This window comes from Conger conger, chromosome 8 (genome assembly GCF_963514075.1).
Source record: "Conger conger chromosome 8, fConCon1.1, whole genome shotgun sequence".
Lineage (NCBI taxonomy): Eukaryota > Metazoa > Chordata > Actinopteri > Anguilliformes > Congridae > Conger > Conger conger.
In genome coordinates, this window is record NC_083767.1 from 1,894,537 (window position 1) to 1,913,580 (window position 19,044).

Sequence of the window (19,044 nt, forward strand, 5' to 3'; positions counted from 1 at the left end):
TGTGTCGTCAGGGTGACAGAGCAGGTCTAGGGTGTGTCGTCAGGGTGACAGAGCGGGTCCAGGGTGTGTCGTCAGGGTGACAGAGCGGGTCCAGGGTGTGTCGTCAGGGTGACAGAGCGGGTCTAGGGTGTGTCGTCAGGGTGACAGCGGGTCCAGGGTGTGTCGTCAGGGTGACAGCGGGTCCAGGGTGTGTCGTCAGGGTGACAGAGCGGGTCCAGGGTGTGTCGTCAGGGTGACAGAGCGGGTCCAGGGTGTGTCGTCAGGGTGACAGAGCGGGTCTAGGGTGTGTCGTCAGGGTGACAGAGCGGGTCCAGGGTGTGTCGTCAGGGTGACAGAGCGGGTCTAGGGTGTGTCGTCAGGGTGACAGAGCGGGTCCAGGGTGTGTCGTCAGGGTGACAGAGCAGAGCTGGCTGCTCTCAAACAGACGCAGTAATAACAGCTGTGTGATGTTAACAAACCAGCAAATATAACACGCGCACACACACACACACACACACACAGCACACACACACACACAGCGCACACACGCAGGCACACAGCGCACATAACACACACACACACACACACACACACAGAGCACACACACACACACACACACACACACACACGCACACACGCACACACTCACACGCAGCACATACACACACACACACACAGCACACACGCACAGACAGTACAATGTAGAATTGCACTTATGATGACTGTATGTTTAGAACAGCACTTCACGTGTATTTTACTAGTTTTGGATGTGTTGCTTTAACTTGTGGAAGAACCTTTGCACTTGTAAGTCGCTTTGGATTAAAATCTGCCAGATGACAGTAAATGTTATAGCTTTTTTAAATTCTCAATTCCACGATTCCGTCCCCTGTTAAAAAAGATACTTGCCACCGGGCCTAACAACTTTACTGAGGGAAACCCTACTGTCCTGCCAGTCACACCGAGCTGTGGGTCAGAGCAGAGGCCCGGAGGACCGTCTGGACCAGAGTGAGACCAGCTACCCACCCACGTCCCAGCGCAATGACACAGCAACACAAACTCCCTTCAGTTCCATTCCACTGAACAAAGAGAAAAATAAAAACAACAAGAAACCTCCATTTCTTCTTACTCCCACAAAATTCCAACAACCGGAAACCGGCCAATCCCAGGGAGGAGACACTCCTGCATCATCAATATGCAGCTGCACAAACCGAAGGCTGAAGATTCACACAGCACACTGGTTAATATACGCAGTTCGGCAGGCTTGAGCGACAGAAAGGACCTCTCGGAGTGAAATATCCCAGGGAAGCCTTTAGGATGCAGCCATTGGTTGAAAGCTCCTGAGTAACGAGCAAGCCTAACTGCATCTCAGCAGACAGGACCTGCCAGGTGCGTCAGACAGCCTGCGCAACCTGCAATATACAGGTGTGTGCGTCAGACAGCCTGACTGCAATATACAGGTGCGTGCGTCAGACAGCCTGACCGCAATATACAGGTGCGTGCGTCAGACAGCCTGACTGCAATATACAGGTGCGTGCGTCAGACAGCCTGACTGCAATATACAGGTGCGTGCGTCAGACAGCCTGACTGCAATATACAGGTGCGTGCGTCAGACAGCCTGACCGCAATATACAGGTGCGTGCGTCAGACAGCCTGACTGCAATATACAGGTGTGTGCGTCAGACAGCCTGACCGCAATATACAGGTGCTTTTGCAATCCAGCACTCTCAGAAACAGGGTTCTGAAAGGGTTCCTTGGCCTGTCTCCACAGGAGTGGTTGGTGTGAAGTGTATGAAATATCCCAAATTGAAGCATTTAGCCCAACACTGTGATCCCTGGAACTAGACATGGTTCCTCTATGGACGTTCTCCTGAGAGCGAACTCTTCACTGGACTGCTGTGGTGAGGGTAAATGCTGTAGGACTGGGGGTAGGGTGCTTGTATTCTTCTGTAAGAATGAATGACTCTGTTGTTCTGAACATGACATACTAACCCAGTGATCTCGTCTCAGACAGGCCTCTCTGTCATAAGTAGGCTTAAATCCTTTGACATGTCAATTTCTATGAAAGAAAGCATCTCCTTGTTCCAAAAGCAGAATCTGCATTTTGGAAAAGAAAAAAAAAAAGCAGTATGAACATGAAGTCGTCTTCGCCTCATACCGCAGCCACGTGTTTGGCTTGATAATAATGTTTTCATTAATGTTTTAATTATTATTAGAGACTGCATTTGTCCTGAGCAAACGTGCTCAATATAACAACAAAATAATGTGGAGCTGTTTGGCTAAAGTTATTACGCAACCGCTAAAAGGCAACTGACAAGAGAATGAAGTCGCACATCTTCACTTCCAGTCAGTGACCTCTGACCTGTTATGTAGAGCAGGTGACCTCTGACCTGACAAATGTAGCGCAGGTGAAGTTCACGAAGTAACGGTCGGGTCGGCGTCAACGTCAGTGTGGCAAGTCTGGTTTTCGGAGAAGCTCTCAGGCGCTGATCACAGCTAACTTTGACAGATCAAATTGTCAATGCATTCGTTTTCACCCCATCACAAACGCATAAGTAAGTGAATACGTATCGGTGGTGCCGGGTAATAACATTAAACAGCTAATTATCTTGGGCGTCACGGTAGCTGTAAGTCAGGAAATGTGATATAGGCCATCCAACTGAAGTAACTACATTAATGTGTTACCTACAGGTATATTCACTATAGCAGGGCTCTACGCGGACAAGTTCCAATCCTAAAATGAAAAATGTGTAGTGGTAAAGTTGTAAAATGGCAGCGCTGAACAGTCATGTATAGTAATGTGTGGTGATTTCAACACAGTTGCCCGTATAACGAGTGATGTTAGATAATAACTTTCAGATATTGTACACACATCGGACTTTAGCGTGGCGTTAGTCGGCTAAAGTTCCTGTCATTCCCGCCCACACGGTAGTTCACCCCGCTGGACAGGAAACAAGCGAGTCAAACCAACGGACACGATGCTGTACCAGTGAAAAGACAACAAGCAAATCAGCGAATCAACTAGCAAATCTACTGGTCAGACTTGTCCAGCTATAGGTAATAGCAATACACCTGATTATGTACCTCTTTGACTGGGGGGAATTTTTTCTTGCATTCCATGGACAGCGACCTAAAATCCGTCTGCATATTCTCGAGTAATTTCTTCACCGCTTCGGGGCTGCTGGTCGTCATTTTCGCTCTTGTCCTTGTCCAAAAGCCTCCAGGTATTAAAAAAAAGACTGCGATCGCAGTACTAGGACACGATCCGGCCTGCTTTAAAAAAAGAAAACGTTGTGTGCCATTACAGAAGCGTCCATTGACACTATCTTCCAGTCCTCAGATTTGCATTGTCCGACTGTCAAACAGATTTGCACGTACATGCCGTTCACACACAGAGCCCCGTGTCCTTACAGTTGGTTGTAATCATTGCAAGGCAGTCGCCTTCCCTGCGGAGGGTGAGATAAGTGTGATTTGTCTGTAAATGTTAGCCCGGACTCAGGCTCCTCCGTCTCCACCACCATTTGCAGCCAGGAGTGTGAAGCAAAAGCCTCAATAAAAAAGTGACTTCCGGTAATTACTAGAGCGGGAATTTCAAAATAAAAGTAAAAATGCTCACTTTCTCAAGTTTTTTGGTTTTGTATTATTTAATCTGAATGACATGTGACGTAATTCTGCAATTATAGTATTATTTGGGTAATATTACTATGTCGGTTATATTTGTATACATTTTCATGAATAAATCTCATCACTTGGTCGACATAGAAGTTTGAGTCACTTTCCCGTCAGCTTCCGTAAACACGGACAGGATTTTACTGGCAGCCTTTCGGTCAGGTCCACAGTGAGGATGATTATAAAAATGTCAGAGGATCGTGAAAGCTCCTAAAAACTGCGAACAAAGTTCATACAGCATACGCCAGCACATTAATCCTTGGAAAAAAAATATGACTTAACGAATGTTAATAACTGGGAAGCCGTGGAATTGTCCTATGCCACTTTAATTAGTTTCGGTATTTTATCTGTCAGCTTTCCACTCAGCTATTCCCGTTCTATGGCCACCTGGTGGGGAACGTGTATATAACACAGTGTACAAGCACACCAGGAGCGATTCCGAACGAACGTCGTGATATGGTCTCGATTAAAAATGGTATTATGGACATTTTACGAAGCTGAAATAAGGATAATATCAGTATCCTTTTCAGAAAATATAAAAGAAAGGAAATTATGGATATAGAGTATGGCTTTGCATAACTTTATTTACATTTGTATACAAATAAACACACCCATTTCAAATGTAAACCCTCTTTAACTCTTTAGTGCAGCAAAATCCCAACCCCGCCGCCCTCAATCATGCAGGATACAAATATTCATTTTACAAAAACATTCTAAATCCAAGAGCATCTTTAAAATCCCAAGATTTGGTGGGGTTCCTGAGTAACAGGGCATCATATACAATAATCCCTCTTCACTCAGTTTTAAACACACATCAGCATTTTTATCACACCAACATATAAATAAATAAAATTACCAAATGTACACTCACAGAGTGACCTCGTATGTACAGCATGTATAGCCTACATACTTCATGCTACATACTACATGCCCCCCTGCTTCATGCTCCTGGTTATGACTCACCATAAAGCCTGTCCCAGGCACATGAAGAAATGACTCTGTGTACTGAGCCACTTACAGGCATCTATGTGCCACCACATCCCCACGTCCAAAAACACAACAAACAACCAAAAACACAACAAAACAAACAAACTGCATGTCTGTGCCTGAAGTGTGATGGAAAGCAACAAATACAGCTCAGGTCAGAATCTCCCTGTGGTGTTTGAGCTAGTTCAGACACAGCTGAGGCAAAAGGTCGAACACAATGAGCAGAGGTCCTGGGACACAACACAGGGATACAGTGACACAACACAGGGACACAACACAGGGACACAGTGACAGCACAGGGACACAATGGTACAGGGAAATGGTGACACAGGGACACAGTGACACAACACAGGGACACAGTGACACAGTGATACAACACAGGGACACAGTGGTACAGGGAAATGGTGACACAGGGACACAGTGACAGAGGGAACAGGGATGCAACGCAGTGAGAAATTTCAAGGCCTGAGATTAGAGTAAGGCTGTGTTGCGTATGTAAGAGAGTTTGGCGAGGGTAAGACAACATGTATAAAGCTCATTTATACATTTATACATCTAAAACAGAGCAGAATAAAAAAGAATCATATTTAAAACATTCTTCACTGTAAGTGGACAGGTCTCATCTCCCCAGTCTGAAGGTTGCTGAAGAAGGTTATTATAATGTGAAGCCCCTCAGACCCTCTAGCCTTGCTGGGGAATGTGATGCTATGGTCTGCAGAACTGGGCTGTGTGGCTCCTAACAAATTAATACGATTAATATACCCTGAACTCACTGCTCAAAGGAACACAAAACAAACATACTGGTAAAAACAGAACTGTTGCAGCTCACTGACGCTCTTCTGGATAAGCAGGGTCGCCGATACAGTGTGTGTGGGTGTACAGGGTTGTGTGTGTGTGTATATGTGTGTGTGCGCGGTGTGTGTGTGTGTGCAGTGTACTGTGCATGCGTGTGTGTGTGTGTGTGTGTGTGCGCAGTGTACTGTGCATGCATGTGTGTGTGTGTGTGTGTGTGAGAGTGTGTGTGTGTGTGTGTGTGCATAATCAGTGGCTCAGTGTGAGTGTGTGTGTGTGTGTGTGTGTGTGTGTGTGTGTGCGTGCATGTGTGCGTGCGTGTGTGAGTGTGTGTGTGTGTGCATAATCAGTGGCTCAGTGTGAGTGTGTGTGTGTATGTGTGTGTGTGTGCGTGTGTGAGTGTGTGTGTGAGTGTGTGTGAGTGTGAGTGTGTGTGTGTGTGTGTGTGTGTGAGTGTGTGTGAGAGTGTGTGTGAGTGTGTGTGTGTGTGTGTGAGAGTGTGTGAGAGTGTGTGTGTGTGTGTGTGAGAGTGTGTGTGTGTGTGAGAGTGTGTGTGTGTGCGTGCTCATTGTGTCATCAGCCTCTTCCTCGCTCGGAGCGGGTCTCATCCCGCAGTGTGCGTCCCGGCGCTGGTAAAACAGCACGTACGCAGCCTTGCACTGCAGCAGAGAGGGGCACTGCTTACTGAAATCACATTTAATCATTGGGCTGCTTACTGGCGTTACACCCAATCACAGACCTGTTTACTGAAATAAATGCAGGCATCTCCAAACAATAAATCCATCCAATCACCACTCTGTTCAGAAATATTCTGACATTAAAAAGTTATGAGTTTGAACTGTCTTGAAATTCCAGTCTGTGTAAGATACAGTACACTTTCTGTGCCATCTACACTCAGACTTAGAATGTGTAAAAAGAGAGAGGGAAAAGCTCACCACAATGTGATCTTCATTAGCAGGTGACACACTGCTGTCATCCAAGTGGAACCACTTCCCACTGTCCTTGTTCTTGGCAAATGCTGTATCTGAACAGCCACACGACCACACGGCCATATTCACTCTGACAGAACATTCATCTCAACACAATTACCCATAACCAATATTAATATTTTAATCACCCGTTGGAATGGAACATACTGAAATCTACTGTAAATATGTGCACCTTATAAATATGACAATTATATTTCACAGCAATGTAATATACCTCAAAATATTGTGCAGTGTTTCGATGACTTGATGATGTATTTCAATATTTTACTTGAGTATACACTCAGTGAGCACTTTATTAGGAGGACCTGTACACCAGCTTGTTAATGCAAATATTTAACCAGCCAATCATATGGCAGCAATTAAATGCATAAAAACATGCAAGCGTGTGAAGAGGTTCAGCTGTTGTTCAGGCCAAATGTCAGAATGGGGAAGAAATATGATCTAAATGACTTTGACTGTGGAATGATGTTGGTGCCAGACAGGGTGGTTTGAGCATCTCAAAAACTGCTGGGATTTTCATGCACAACCATCTCTGCAGAGAATGGTGAAAGAAAAAAAAACACAAATCCAGTGAGCAGCAGTTCTGCAGACATAAACACCTTGTTAATGAGAGAGGAGAAGGGCCAGACTGGTCAAAGCTGACAGGAAGGTGACAGTAAAGCAAATAACCACTCATTACAACAGTGGTATGCAGAAGAGCATCTCTGACGCACACCTGCATAATTTTAACCAGGTGTGCTGTTATTGCTGTGGGCTGTCCACTAGACGCGGTAAAGTCAATTTGTAATTGTTATTTTAAACAGCAGAGGTTAGGGCTGGAGCTAGTTTGTTTTTATCGCTGTGTTAATCACTGAAACTGGTTGCATACCTGTCAAGTGATTGAACGTTTGTTTTAAATAGCACTGGAATTTGTCAGTAGATTAGCCTTGATTTGATATTCCTTGTTAACGATTGTAGGCAATTGAAATAGGTGTGCTCAGAGCGACGCTTGAGTCACTCCGTCCCAGTTTGTGATGTTATGTTTCACCCCATCCCAGTCTGCTCTCTCCCTCGAAGACCCCCCCTGCGATGTGGGCCTCCACGGCGTTGGAACCCCTCCAACCTCAGCTACCCTCCGCTGACCCCCTGTGAGGACTTTGCGGTCACAGGGGGACTATGGAACTGCCAGTCTGCCACTCGGAAGGCTGACTTCATCTCTGCATATGCCTCCCTCCAGTCCCTACAATTCCTTGCCCTAACTGAGACCTGGATCACACCTGACAACACCGCCACTCCCGCTGCCCTCTCATCCTCCTTCTCCTTCTCGCACACTCCCCGGCCTTCTGGCCGTGGCAGTGGTACTGGTCTTTTAATTTCCCCCTCGTGGAAATTCTCTGTTCTCCCCCTCTCTGACCTGTCCACTTTTGAATTCCATTCTGTTGCTGTATCCTACCCTACTAACCTTTTTATTGCAGTTATCTATCGTCCTCCAGGGCCCCTGGGAAACTTCCTTGATGAGCTAGACACCCTTCTCAGCTCCTTCCCTGAGGATGGCACCCCACTGATTCTCCTCGGAGACTTCAACATCCACCTTGAAGCCTCCCAGGCTGCTGCCTTCCTACCGCTACTCCACTCCTTCAGCCTCTCCCTGCAACACTCTCCTCCAACCCACAAGGCAGGCTATGTCCTAGACCTTTGTGAGGAACTGCTCATGCTCCGATTTCACGGTTACCCCTCTGTATACATCTGATCACCACTTCATCTCATTCTCCCTCCCTCTTCCTCCCCATCCTCCTCCCCCTCCTCCCACCCACACTTCCTCAGCCCGCCGTAACCTCCACTCCCTCTCACCCTCTTCCTTTGCCACCACTATCACCGCCTCACTCCCCCCTCTCGAATCCTTCTCCAAACTCTCCACTGACTCTGCATCTACATCTCTCTCCTCCACCTTTGACTCTCTCTGTCCCCCTGTCTCAAAGCCACCTCGCACTTCCCCTCCCAGTCCTTGGATATCTGACGCCCTTCGTACCTCCAGGGCCAGCCCCCGCGCAGCGGAGAGGAAGTGGGGAAAATCCAGAGACCCTTCAGACCTCACAACTTACCAGTCTCTCCTGGCGGCATTCTCTTCCACTGTCACTGCTGCCAAAGTAAAATACTATCAAACACAAATTCAGAACTCCACTTCTAACCCCCGGAAACTGTTCGCCATTTTCTCCTCTCTCCTCAGCGCACCGCCTCCTCCACCTCAGTCCTCCTTCGCTGCTGAAGACTTTGCAGATTCTCGATGAGAAGGTCACAGACATCCGCAGATCCTTTGCAACCACCGCCCCCCTCTCTGTGCCCTTCCCCCCCTCTAGGCCCATCCCTTCCTTTTCCACTTTCACTCCCCTTACACTCTGATGTTTCTCAACTCCTGCTCTCCCACTGCCCTACAACCTGTGCCCTTGACCCTATCCCCTCTTCTCTTCTCCAGACTATCACACCTGACATTCTCCCATTTGTCACCTCCCTTGTTAACTCCTCCCTGTCTTCTGGCTGTTTTCCAGCATCCTCCAAGAGGGCCCACATCAAACTGCTACTAAAAAAGCCTACTCTGGATCCCTCCATCATCCAGAACTACCGCCCAGTATCTCTTCTTCCTTTTCTATCTAAAACCATAGGACGAGCCGCTTCTAGTCAACTTTCTTCTTTCTTTTCTAACAACAACCTGCTAGACCCCCATCAGTCTGGCTTCAAATCTGGTCACTCGACAGAGACCGCGCTCCTCTCCGTCAGTGAATCACTCCATGCCGCACGAGCAGCCTCCCTCTCCTCTGTCCTCATTCTTCTAGATCTCTCTGCTGCCTTCGACACTGTGGATCACTCCATTCTCCTGTCTGCCCTGTCAGCAACAGGCATCTGTGGCACAGACCTGGACTGGATTGAGTCCTACCTCTCTGGTCGCTCCTTCCAGGTTGCCTGGGCTGGTTCGGTATCGACACCTCAGCCCCTTGCCACAGGAGTTCCCCAGGGCTCAGTCCTAGGCCCGCTTCTTTTTTCTCTTTACACTTGGCCCTGTTATCACTGCACATGGTCTATCCTACCACTGCTATGTGGACGATACCAAACTCTTCATCTCATTCCCACCATCTGATACACAGGTTTCAGCCCGAGTGACATCCAGAGCTGGATGGACAACCACCATCTAAAGCTCAACCCAGGCAAGACTGAAATTATATTAATTCCTGCCATTACCTCTCCCCATCTGGATCTCTCCATTTCCCTAGGGGATACCACGCTTACGCCATCACCTAGTGCAAGGAACCTCGGCATGGTGATGGACAGTAGACTGTCCCTCTCCGAGAACATTGCGGCAGTGACCCGGTCATGCAGGTTCTTCCTATACAACATACGGAGAATCCGCCCCTTTCTCACCCCCTACTACCGACCCAGCTCCTGGTCCAAGCGATGGTTCTGTCCCGCCTGGACTACTGCAATTCCCTCTTGGCTGGCCTCCCAGCGTCCGCCATCAGACCCCTCCAACTTATCCAGAATGCAGCAGCTCGTCTGGTCTTCAACCTTCCCAAATAATTAAATGTCAACCCCCTGCTTACTTCCTTTCACTGGCTGCCTGTCATGGCTCGCATCAAATTCAAAACATTGGTGCTAGCCTTCCAAGCAGTTAATGGGTCTTCCCCAGCTTACGTACAAAAAATCATCAAACCCTACACCCCTGCCAGACCTCTTCGTTCAGCCTTCACAGACCGCTTGGCACCTCCCCCTCTCCGAACCTCCACCTCACGCTCACGACTACTGTCTGTTCTGGCTCCACGGTGGTGGAATGAACTCCCCGTTCAGGTCAGAACTGTAGAATCTCTTCCCACCTTCAAGCGCAAACTGAAGACGCACCTCTTCAAGCAGCACCTCTCCCCGTCCCTCCCTTCCTCCCTGTGAACCTTAATTGTTGTCTTTCTGTGATTTACTTTTTTGTGTATCAGTATTTTTAGTTTGGCTAGGTAAGCAGTGTTTGGCTAGTTAAGGGGTTTGGTCATACTTTTGCTTTGTTTGTTTGTTCAAAAAAAAAAATTAAAATAGGCCCTGGTCCTTATCTTTGTTGTGCAGGTAGCAGTTCAAATTGTACTTCCCTCTAGGGTCTTTCAGCGCACTTATCCCTGGTTATGGGTATGCACTTGTGGATAAGAGCGTCTGCCAAATGCCATTAATGTAATGTAATGTAATCTCTGAACACACTGTAGGAACCACAACTCCCACAATCCCACAGGACAATTCCGCGACATCCACCCTGCATGACGTCTAGCTCAGTTCAGCAATAAACTTTCCTGTATAAGAGCAAGACATGTTCTCAGGATCCCTCTCTTCATTTTCTCTTTTCTTCTTCTCCTTCTATTCATTCCCTTTTTCGACGCACCCTTTTTGGCCATTCGCTTCAGCTCATCTGCTCCGAGACTCGGACAGAGGCTGAATGCTGCACAGCGCACTACCAGGCCTACGGACACACCCAGTTACCTCGCAGTAACTTAGTGGCCTATAGCGAGTGGAAACTGGTGTACGCGGAACGTTACATCAGTTTACTCCTGCAAAGCTCACCAACGAACAACAGCAACAAACTTTTCCACCGGGAAAAAGAACCAGCGGACACATTTTTCCAGAACCGAACGGACCAGACGACAACACGCAGCCCACAGGAACATCCCAGCTCTGCGCACCTCTCCAGAACATCATTCACATTACCATCGCCGCTCCTACAGGGACAGCACGTCTCATTACCATCGCCACTCCTACAAGGACATCATTCACATTACCATCGCCGCTCCTACAGGGACAGCACGTCTCATTACCATCGCCGCTTCTACAAGGACATCATTCACATTACCATCGCCGCTCCTACAAGGACATCATTCACATTACCATCGCCGCTCCTACAAGGACATCATTCACATTACCATCGCCGCTCCTACAAGGACATCACTCACATTACCATCGCCGCTCCTACAAGGACATCATTCACATTACCATCGCCGCTCCTACAAGGACAGCACGTCTTTTGGATTCAGCAATGCTTATGGACTCAGTAAGACTCAACAACAAACATTCAGGCATAGCCAGTGTTTAGCTTAGTCTCAACTGTTTTTGTGAATCTGTGTTTCCATATTTGCCATCTTATCATTGGAATGTATTTCTGCTGCTTTGAAGGTCCCAATAAGCACAGTGGCCTCCATCATCCGTAAATGGAAGTAGTTCGGAACCACCAGGACTCTTCCTAGAGCTGGCCGCCCATCTAAACTCAGCAATCAGGGGAGAAGGGCCTTAGTCAGGGAGGTGACCAAGAACCCGATGGTCACTCTGTCAGAGCTCCAGCGTTCCTCTGTGGAGAGAGGAGAACCTTCCAGAAGGACAACCATCTCTGCAGCAATCCACCAATCCACCAATTATCTGGTCTGATGAGACAAAGATTGAACTCTTTGGCGTGAATGCCAGGCGTCATGTTTGGAGGAAACCAGGCACCGCTCATCACCTGGCCAATACCATCCCTACAGTGAAGCATGGTGGTGGCAGCATCATGCTGTGGGGATGTTTTTCAGCGGCAGGAACTGGGAGACTAGTCAGGATTGAAGGAAAGATGAATGCAGCAATGTACAGAGACATCCTGGATGAAAACCTGCTCCAGAGCGCTCTTGACCTCAGACTGGGGTGACAGTTCATCTTTCAGCAGGACAACGACCCTAAGCAAGATATCAAAGGAGTGGCTTCAGGACAACTCTGTGAATGTCCTTGAATGGCCCAGCCAGAGCCCAGACTTGAATCTGATTGAACATCACTGGAGAGATCTGAAAATGGCTATGCACCGACGCTCCCCATCCAACCTGATGGAGCTTGAGAGATGCTGCAAGGAGGAATGGGCGAAACTGCCCAAAGATAGGTGTGCCAAGCTTGTGGCATCATATTCAAAAAGACTTGAGGCTGTAATTGCTGCCAAAGGTGCATCAACAAAGTATTGAGCAAAGGCTGTGAATACTTATGTACATGTGATTTCTAAGTTTTTCATTTTTAATACATTTTCAAAAATTTCAAAAAAACTTATTTCATGTTGTCATTATGGGGTGTTGTGTGTAGAATTTTGAGGAAAAAAATGAATTTATTCCATTTTGGAATAAGGCTGTAACAACAAAATGTGGGAAAAGTGAAGCGCTGTGAATACTTACCGGATGCACTGTATATACCTGAATTGATTTGCCGTCTTTCGCATACGTAATTAGAGTAAAACTATGCAAGTAGTCTCTCTTTCCCCAGCTAACACTAACACTCCCACTTTTACCTTTCCTTTGTTCCAAGGACACACGCGCTTGCGCGCGCACATGCTCACATACCCAACTAACTTCCCGTTAGTTTATCTGTTCTGTGTTTGTACGTTTGTTTAATAAATATATTTTATTAAACCCGGTGTCTGTTTTGGCGTCACATAGACATGAGAGGCGAGTTAAAGCAATCTTTCAAAGAACTTCCAACCTTCAGGTTATCGGTATGTTTAATCATTGATAATGGTTATTTTAATTATTAATTAAAATACTAAATTTGTGATTAGATATTTCTGATAACAGTAATTTTATGAGACTGATTACAGTTATACTGCTACATAACATTAACCCGGTTTCGTAGAGAGTAAAATCCCTACGTTATTTGGCGGCCCGTGCGAGGACCCTACAACACAATGGGTCAACTAAGTGGATACGCTCCAGCAGCAGAAAACCAATAAGTCTAATAAATACCTAATAAAGTGCTCACTGAGTGTATATTTCAGTGTTCTGTGTAAAGCGAAGGTTTCAGTTACCTTACTTACAGTGCCCCCCTCCAAGCCCGCCGTCGTGATTGGACACAGCAATGAGGTCATAGGTACAGGGGCCAGCACTGGGGTTGATCCCAGTTACCCTATAGAACCCTACTAAACCCGCAACCCAAGAGAGCCCTACATAACCAGTTACCCTACAGAACCAGACAGAACCTGTTACCCGACAGAACCCGCTACCCAACAGAACCCTACAAAACCTTACAGAACCCTACAGAACCGGTTACCATCGAGAACCCGCTACCCTACAGAATCCAACAGAAACTGTTACCCTACAGAACCTGTTACTCAAGAGAACCCTACAGAACCTGTTACCCAACAGAACCCAACGACACCTTCCAGAACCCTACAGAACCTGCTACCCTACAGAACCCCACAGAAACAATTACCCTACAGAACCTGTTAACCAACAGAACCCTACAGAACCTGTTACCCAACAGAACCCTACAAAACCTTCCAGAACCCTAAAGAACCCGCTACCCTACAGAACCCTACATAAACCATTACCCTACAGTACCTGTTAACCAACAGAACCCTACAAAACCTTATGGAAGCCTACATAACCTGTTACCCTACAAAACCCTACTGAGCCTGTTACCTTAGAGAACCCTACAGAACCAACTACCCTACAGAACCCTACAGAACCCGTTACCCCAACAGAACTCTATAGAACCAGTAACCCCTACAGAACTCCTACAGAACCAGTTACCCCTACAGAAGCCTACAGAACCTGTTAACCCAACAGAACCCATTACCCCAACAAAGTCTGCACCTACAAAATCTGCACCAGAACCCATGACCTTTACAGAACTCATTAACCAGACAGAACCAGTTTTCAAGCAAGGCATTCAAGTTAACTTAAGGAACTCCAGCAAGCTTATTGGGGGTCAGTGGTGCAGGTGAGGCGAGCAGAGGTAGCGGTTCTCCGTTCTCACCATGGATCCTCGGCTCCCAGCTTCTCCTCAGTGGTGAAGAGCTGGATGCAGTCCTTCAGCTGGAGAAAGGCCTTCTTCTGTGCATTCTGCTCCAGGCTGCCGTGCTTCTCAAAGTCTTGTCATTCAGACAGGAGAGAGAGAGGGGGGCGGGGCGGTGGGGGGGAGAGAAAAAACATGATAAATTCCCTACATTATAATGTCATACTCTTATTGCACAACCTAGCTGGGATCAGCACTGATCACATATCTCTGTTGCACACACATCCATGCTTACACACACACACACACACACACCCATACACACACACTCATGCTTACACACACACACACACGCACACCCATACACACACCCATGCTTACACACACACACACACACACACACCCATACACACACTCATGCTTAAGCACACCCTTATGGGCATAACTGTAACTCCGACCAATCGTGTGTTTGCAGTCAGCTTTACCTCTGCTGATCGCTCATCAAGGTACTTCTGCTTTACAGGTGGTTCCCAGTCCATGGTGATATAGGACCTTTCTGTTCAAAGGAAAACAATGCCAGAAATTACACACAAGAGACATTATCAGGGGTCCGCAATCCTGGTTCAGATAGCCAAGGGGATCTGGTGGTTGTTGTTTTCACCTTAAAAAACAACGATTAGTTGAGACCCATGAAACCAGGAGCCATGTTATAAAGTATAACTATAAAATATGACTGATCACTTAAGAACAGAGAAAGGAAGAACCCAGCAGACCCAGGGTTGTAGACTGCTGGTCCTTCACAAAAAAACAATAAACAGCCATGGCTTCACATGTCACACACACATAAAAGTGTGTTATAAAGGGCTGTGTCACATACGGCATGTTATAAAGGGCTGTGTCATGCATACGGTGTGTTATAAAGGGCTGTGTCACGCATACGGTGTGTTATAAAGGGCTGTGTCACACATACGGCATGTTATAAAGGGCTGTGTCACACATACGGCATGTTATAAAGGGCTGTGTCACACATACGGCATGTTATAAAGGGCTGTGTCACGCATACGGTGTGTTATAAAGGGCTGTGTCACACATACGGCATGTTATAAAGGGCTGTGTCACACATACGGCATGTTATAAAGGGCTGTGTCACACATAGGGCATGTTATAAAGGGCTGTGTCACACATACGGCATGTTATAAAGGGCTGTGTCACGCATACGGCATGTTATAAAGGGCTGTGTCACGCATACGGCATGTTATAAAGGGCTGTGTCACACATACGGCATGTTATAAAGGGCTTTGTCACACATACGGTGTGTTATAAAGGGCTGTGTCACACATACGGCATGTTATAAAGGGCTGTGTCACGCATACGGTGTGTTATAAAGGGCTGTGTCACACATACGGCATGTTATAAAGGGCTTTGTCACACATACGGTGTGTTATAAAGGGCTGTGTCACACATACGGCATGTTATAAAGGGCTGTGTCACGCATACGGTGTGTTATAAAGGGCTGTGTCACACATACGGCATGTTATAAAGGGCTGTGTCACACATATGGTGTGTTATAAAGGGCTGTGTCACACATACGGCATGTTATAAAGGGCTGTGTCACACATACAGCATGTTATAAAGGGCTGTGTCACGCATACGGTGTTATAAAGGGCTGTGTCACACATACGGCATGTTATAAAGGGCTGTGTCACGCATACGGTGTGTTATAAAGGGCTGTGTCACACATACGGTGTGTTATAAAGGGCTGTGTCACACATACGGCATGTTATAAAGGGCTGTGTCACGCATACGGCGTGTTATAAAGGGCTGTGTCACGCATACGGTGTGTTATAAAGGGCTGTGTCACACATAGGGCATGTTATAAAGGGCTGTGTCACACATACGGTGTGTTATAAAGGGCTGTGTCACACATACGGTGTGTTATAAAGGGCTGTGTCATGCATACGGCATGTTATAAAGGGCTGTGTCACGCATACGGTGTGTTATAAAGGGCTGTGTCACGCATACGGCATGTTATAAAGGGCTGTGTCACACATAGGGCATGTTATAAAGGGCTGTGTCACACATAAGGTGTGTTATAAAGGGCTGTGTCACACATACGGTGTGTTATAAAGGGCTGTGTCATGCATACGGCATGTTATAAAGGGCTGTGTCACACATACGGCATGTTATAAAGGGCTGTGTCACGCATACGGTGTTATAAAGGGCTGTGTCACACATACGGTGTTATAAAGGGCTGTGTCACACATACGGCATGTTATAATGGGCTGTGTCATGCATAAGGCATGTTATAAAGGGCTGTGTCACACATACGGCATGTTATAATGGGCTGTGTCATGCATACGGTGTGTTATAAAGGGCTGTGTCACACATACGGCATGTTATAAAGGGCTGTGTCACACATACGGCATGTTATAAAGGGCTGTGTCACACATACGGTGTGTTATAAAGGGCTGTGTCACGCATACGGCATGTTATAAAGGGCTGTGTCACACATACGGTGTGTTATAAAGGGCTGTGTCACACATACGGCATGTTATAAAGGGCTGTGTCACGCATACGGTGTTATAAAGGGCTGTGTCACGCATACGGTGTTATAAAGGGCTGTGTCACACATACGGTGTTATAAAGGGCTGTGTCACACATACGGCATGTTATAAAGGGCTGTGTCATGCATACGGCATGTTATAAAGGGCTGTGTCACGCATACGGCATGTTATAAAGGGCTGTGTCACGCATACGGCATGTTATAAAGGGCTGTGTCACGCATACGGCATGTTATAAAGGGCTGTGTCACACATACGGTGTGTTATAAAGGGCTGTGTCACGCATACGGCATGTTATAAAGGGCTGTGTCATGCATACGGCATGTTATAAAGGGCTGTGTCACGCATACGGCATGTTATAATGGGCTGTGTCATGCATACGGTGTTATAAAGGGAGAAAGTTCCGTAGACGTTAGTCGCTGACCACTGAGGCACAGGTGCGCCGTGTTGAACTGCACCGTGCGCTCGTCGCCATGGCAGCCGGTCCGGCCCATGTTGTGGAAGTGGAATGTGAACAATTCCTCTCTGTAACCCGGAAACAGCTGGCCCCGCCCCCTCTGCTCCGGGTCAATCCCAGTCTCCAGCTGGGTGTCCCCATCCACCGATTGCTCCGATTGGCTGTTATCGGTCTCAGATGGCAGCTCCTGGTCCTGACTGGACTCCTCCTCCTCGTCCGTCTCCATCACACCTGGCACGGGTAGCAGCCAATCAGTACACAGACACAGGTATCAGCCAATCAGCAAACAGATAGATACACATCTGAAATATGGTGTCCAGTATCCAATCGGTTAATAATAATCTGTAGAGCTGAAATCTGTCAGAGATCTACAGGAGTTAAAGTTATGTATGCGAGCCCAGGCTACACGAGACAGGGCCGGGGCACGAGGCTCACTGGAAGAGCTCTCCTCCAGGACTTTGTTAGCAGTGTTGCTGTTGCCATGGATACTGTTCTCTTTGGGGACGTGTGACTCTTCCTCCTCCTCTTCCTCGACCTCATGAGCCAAGTGCAGGGACTGGCTGGAAGCACAGCACACTCTTTACCCCCCTGCAGACCAGCTCACTCATCCAATCACAACACGCGACACACAGAGGGGCACGAGCTCATCATGGGGCCGTACCTGCAGCAGCAGGTCGTACAGCTGGGGTGGGCGGGGTCTCTGGGGAGGGCGGAGTCTCTGGGGTGGGCGGGGTCTCTGGGGCAGAGTCTCTGGGGAGGGCGGAGTCTCTGGGGTGGGTGGAGTCTCTGGGGCAGAGTCTCTGGGGTGGAGTCTCTGGGGTGGGCAGAGTTGGTGGCATGATAGTTGGTGGCAGCCAAGGTGGTTTAAGTATCTTGGAAACTTCTGATCTCCTGGGATTTTCACACACAATAAGTCTCTAGAGTTTGCAGAGAATGGTCAAAAAACATCCCTGAGCAGCAGTTCTGCAGGCAGAAATGTGTTTAATGAGAGAGGAAAGGGTTAATGTGTTGTTAATGATGAGAGCTGAGTCTGTTGAAATGTGTTTAATGAGGAGAGCTGAGGCTGTTGAAATGTGTTGTTGAGATGAGAGCTGAGTCTGTTGAAAGGCTTCCCTCTAGTGGAGGATTTCGTAACTGCAGTGACACCCTCCACGCAGTTATTCTGACAGTGACAATCCGACTCAAACCAAATTCAATGACATGAAACGTGGACATGAAATGTATTTATTTGACAAAGTTATCATGCTACACAAGTTCATGTTCAGTGATACAATTTGAACAAGGTGCAAAATGCATGCATTTTAAAGGAGAGCTCCCTTGTCTTGTTTGTGAGTCAGTACAGTAGCTAAACCTTCTTCCGAGGAAAGTTATTCCAATAAGCAGTGACAAAAGGTAGAGAGACAAGATCGGTCTGAAACAGATCAAATTTCTCTATTATTGCCTGCATTAAATGCCTGCATTAAATATATAAATGCCAGCAAAAAACAAACTCGCCCAACAGGTCTGTCAGTAAAATGAACTTAAGAAGCGTCAGTAGGGGTATACAGCCACTAAACCAGCAGGAATAACTCCTTTACAAGGGCAAATTCTTTGGGTGTAAAAGGAAAATTTAAATATGAAAACAGTTCAGCATACTTCATCGGGTTAAACAGTTAACTCAGCAAAACAATGTTTCTCGCAAATTAGTTCTTAAAGAAAATTATTTTTTGAAATATGAATTATTCACAAATGACGCCGTGGAGAAAACTGTGGTTGTAAATTGAATTCCACGCAAACAAATCATTTTGTGAAATGCTGAAAATATAATATGAATTGCATCAATTCTATCTTTCCAAAGCTTCCCTGGCTGTAACGCCAGCTTCATTCTGTAGACACT

The 19,044-nt window shown here is 47.0% G+C and overlaps 1 protein-coding gene across 6 annotated transcripts in view; it reads right to left on the bottom strand.

Moving 5' to 3' along the window:
* The window catches only part of mon2 (MON2 homolog, regulator of endosome-to-Golgi trafficking), a 30,546-nt gene extending 27,015 nt beyond the window's left edge, over positions 1–3,531 (bottom strand). For 4 of the 6 annotated variants that reach the window (XM_061251397.1, XM_061251395.1, XM_061251396.1 and 1 more), the window contains exon 1: positions 3,061–3,530. In XM_061251397.1, coding sequence (XP_061107381.1) covers positions 3,061–3,091 — 31 coding nt within the window. In that variant the 5' untranslated portion in view covers positions 3,092–3,530. Of the gene's footprint in view, positions 1–3,060 lie in introns of all 6 variants that reach the window. The other 2 variants (XM_061251393.1, XR_009709354.1) reach the window with 2 other exon arrangements.
* Between the last annotated feature and the right edge of the window lie 15,513 nt (positions 3,532–19,044).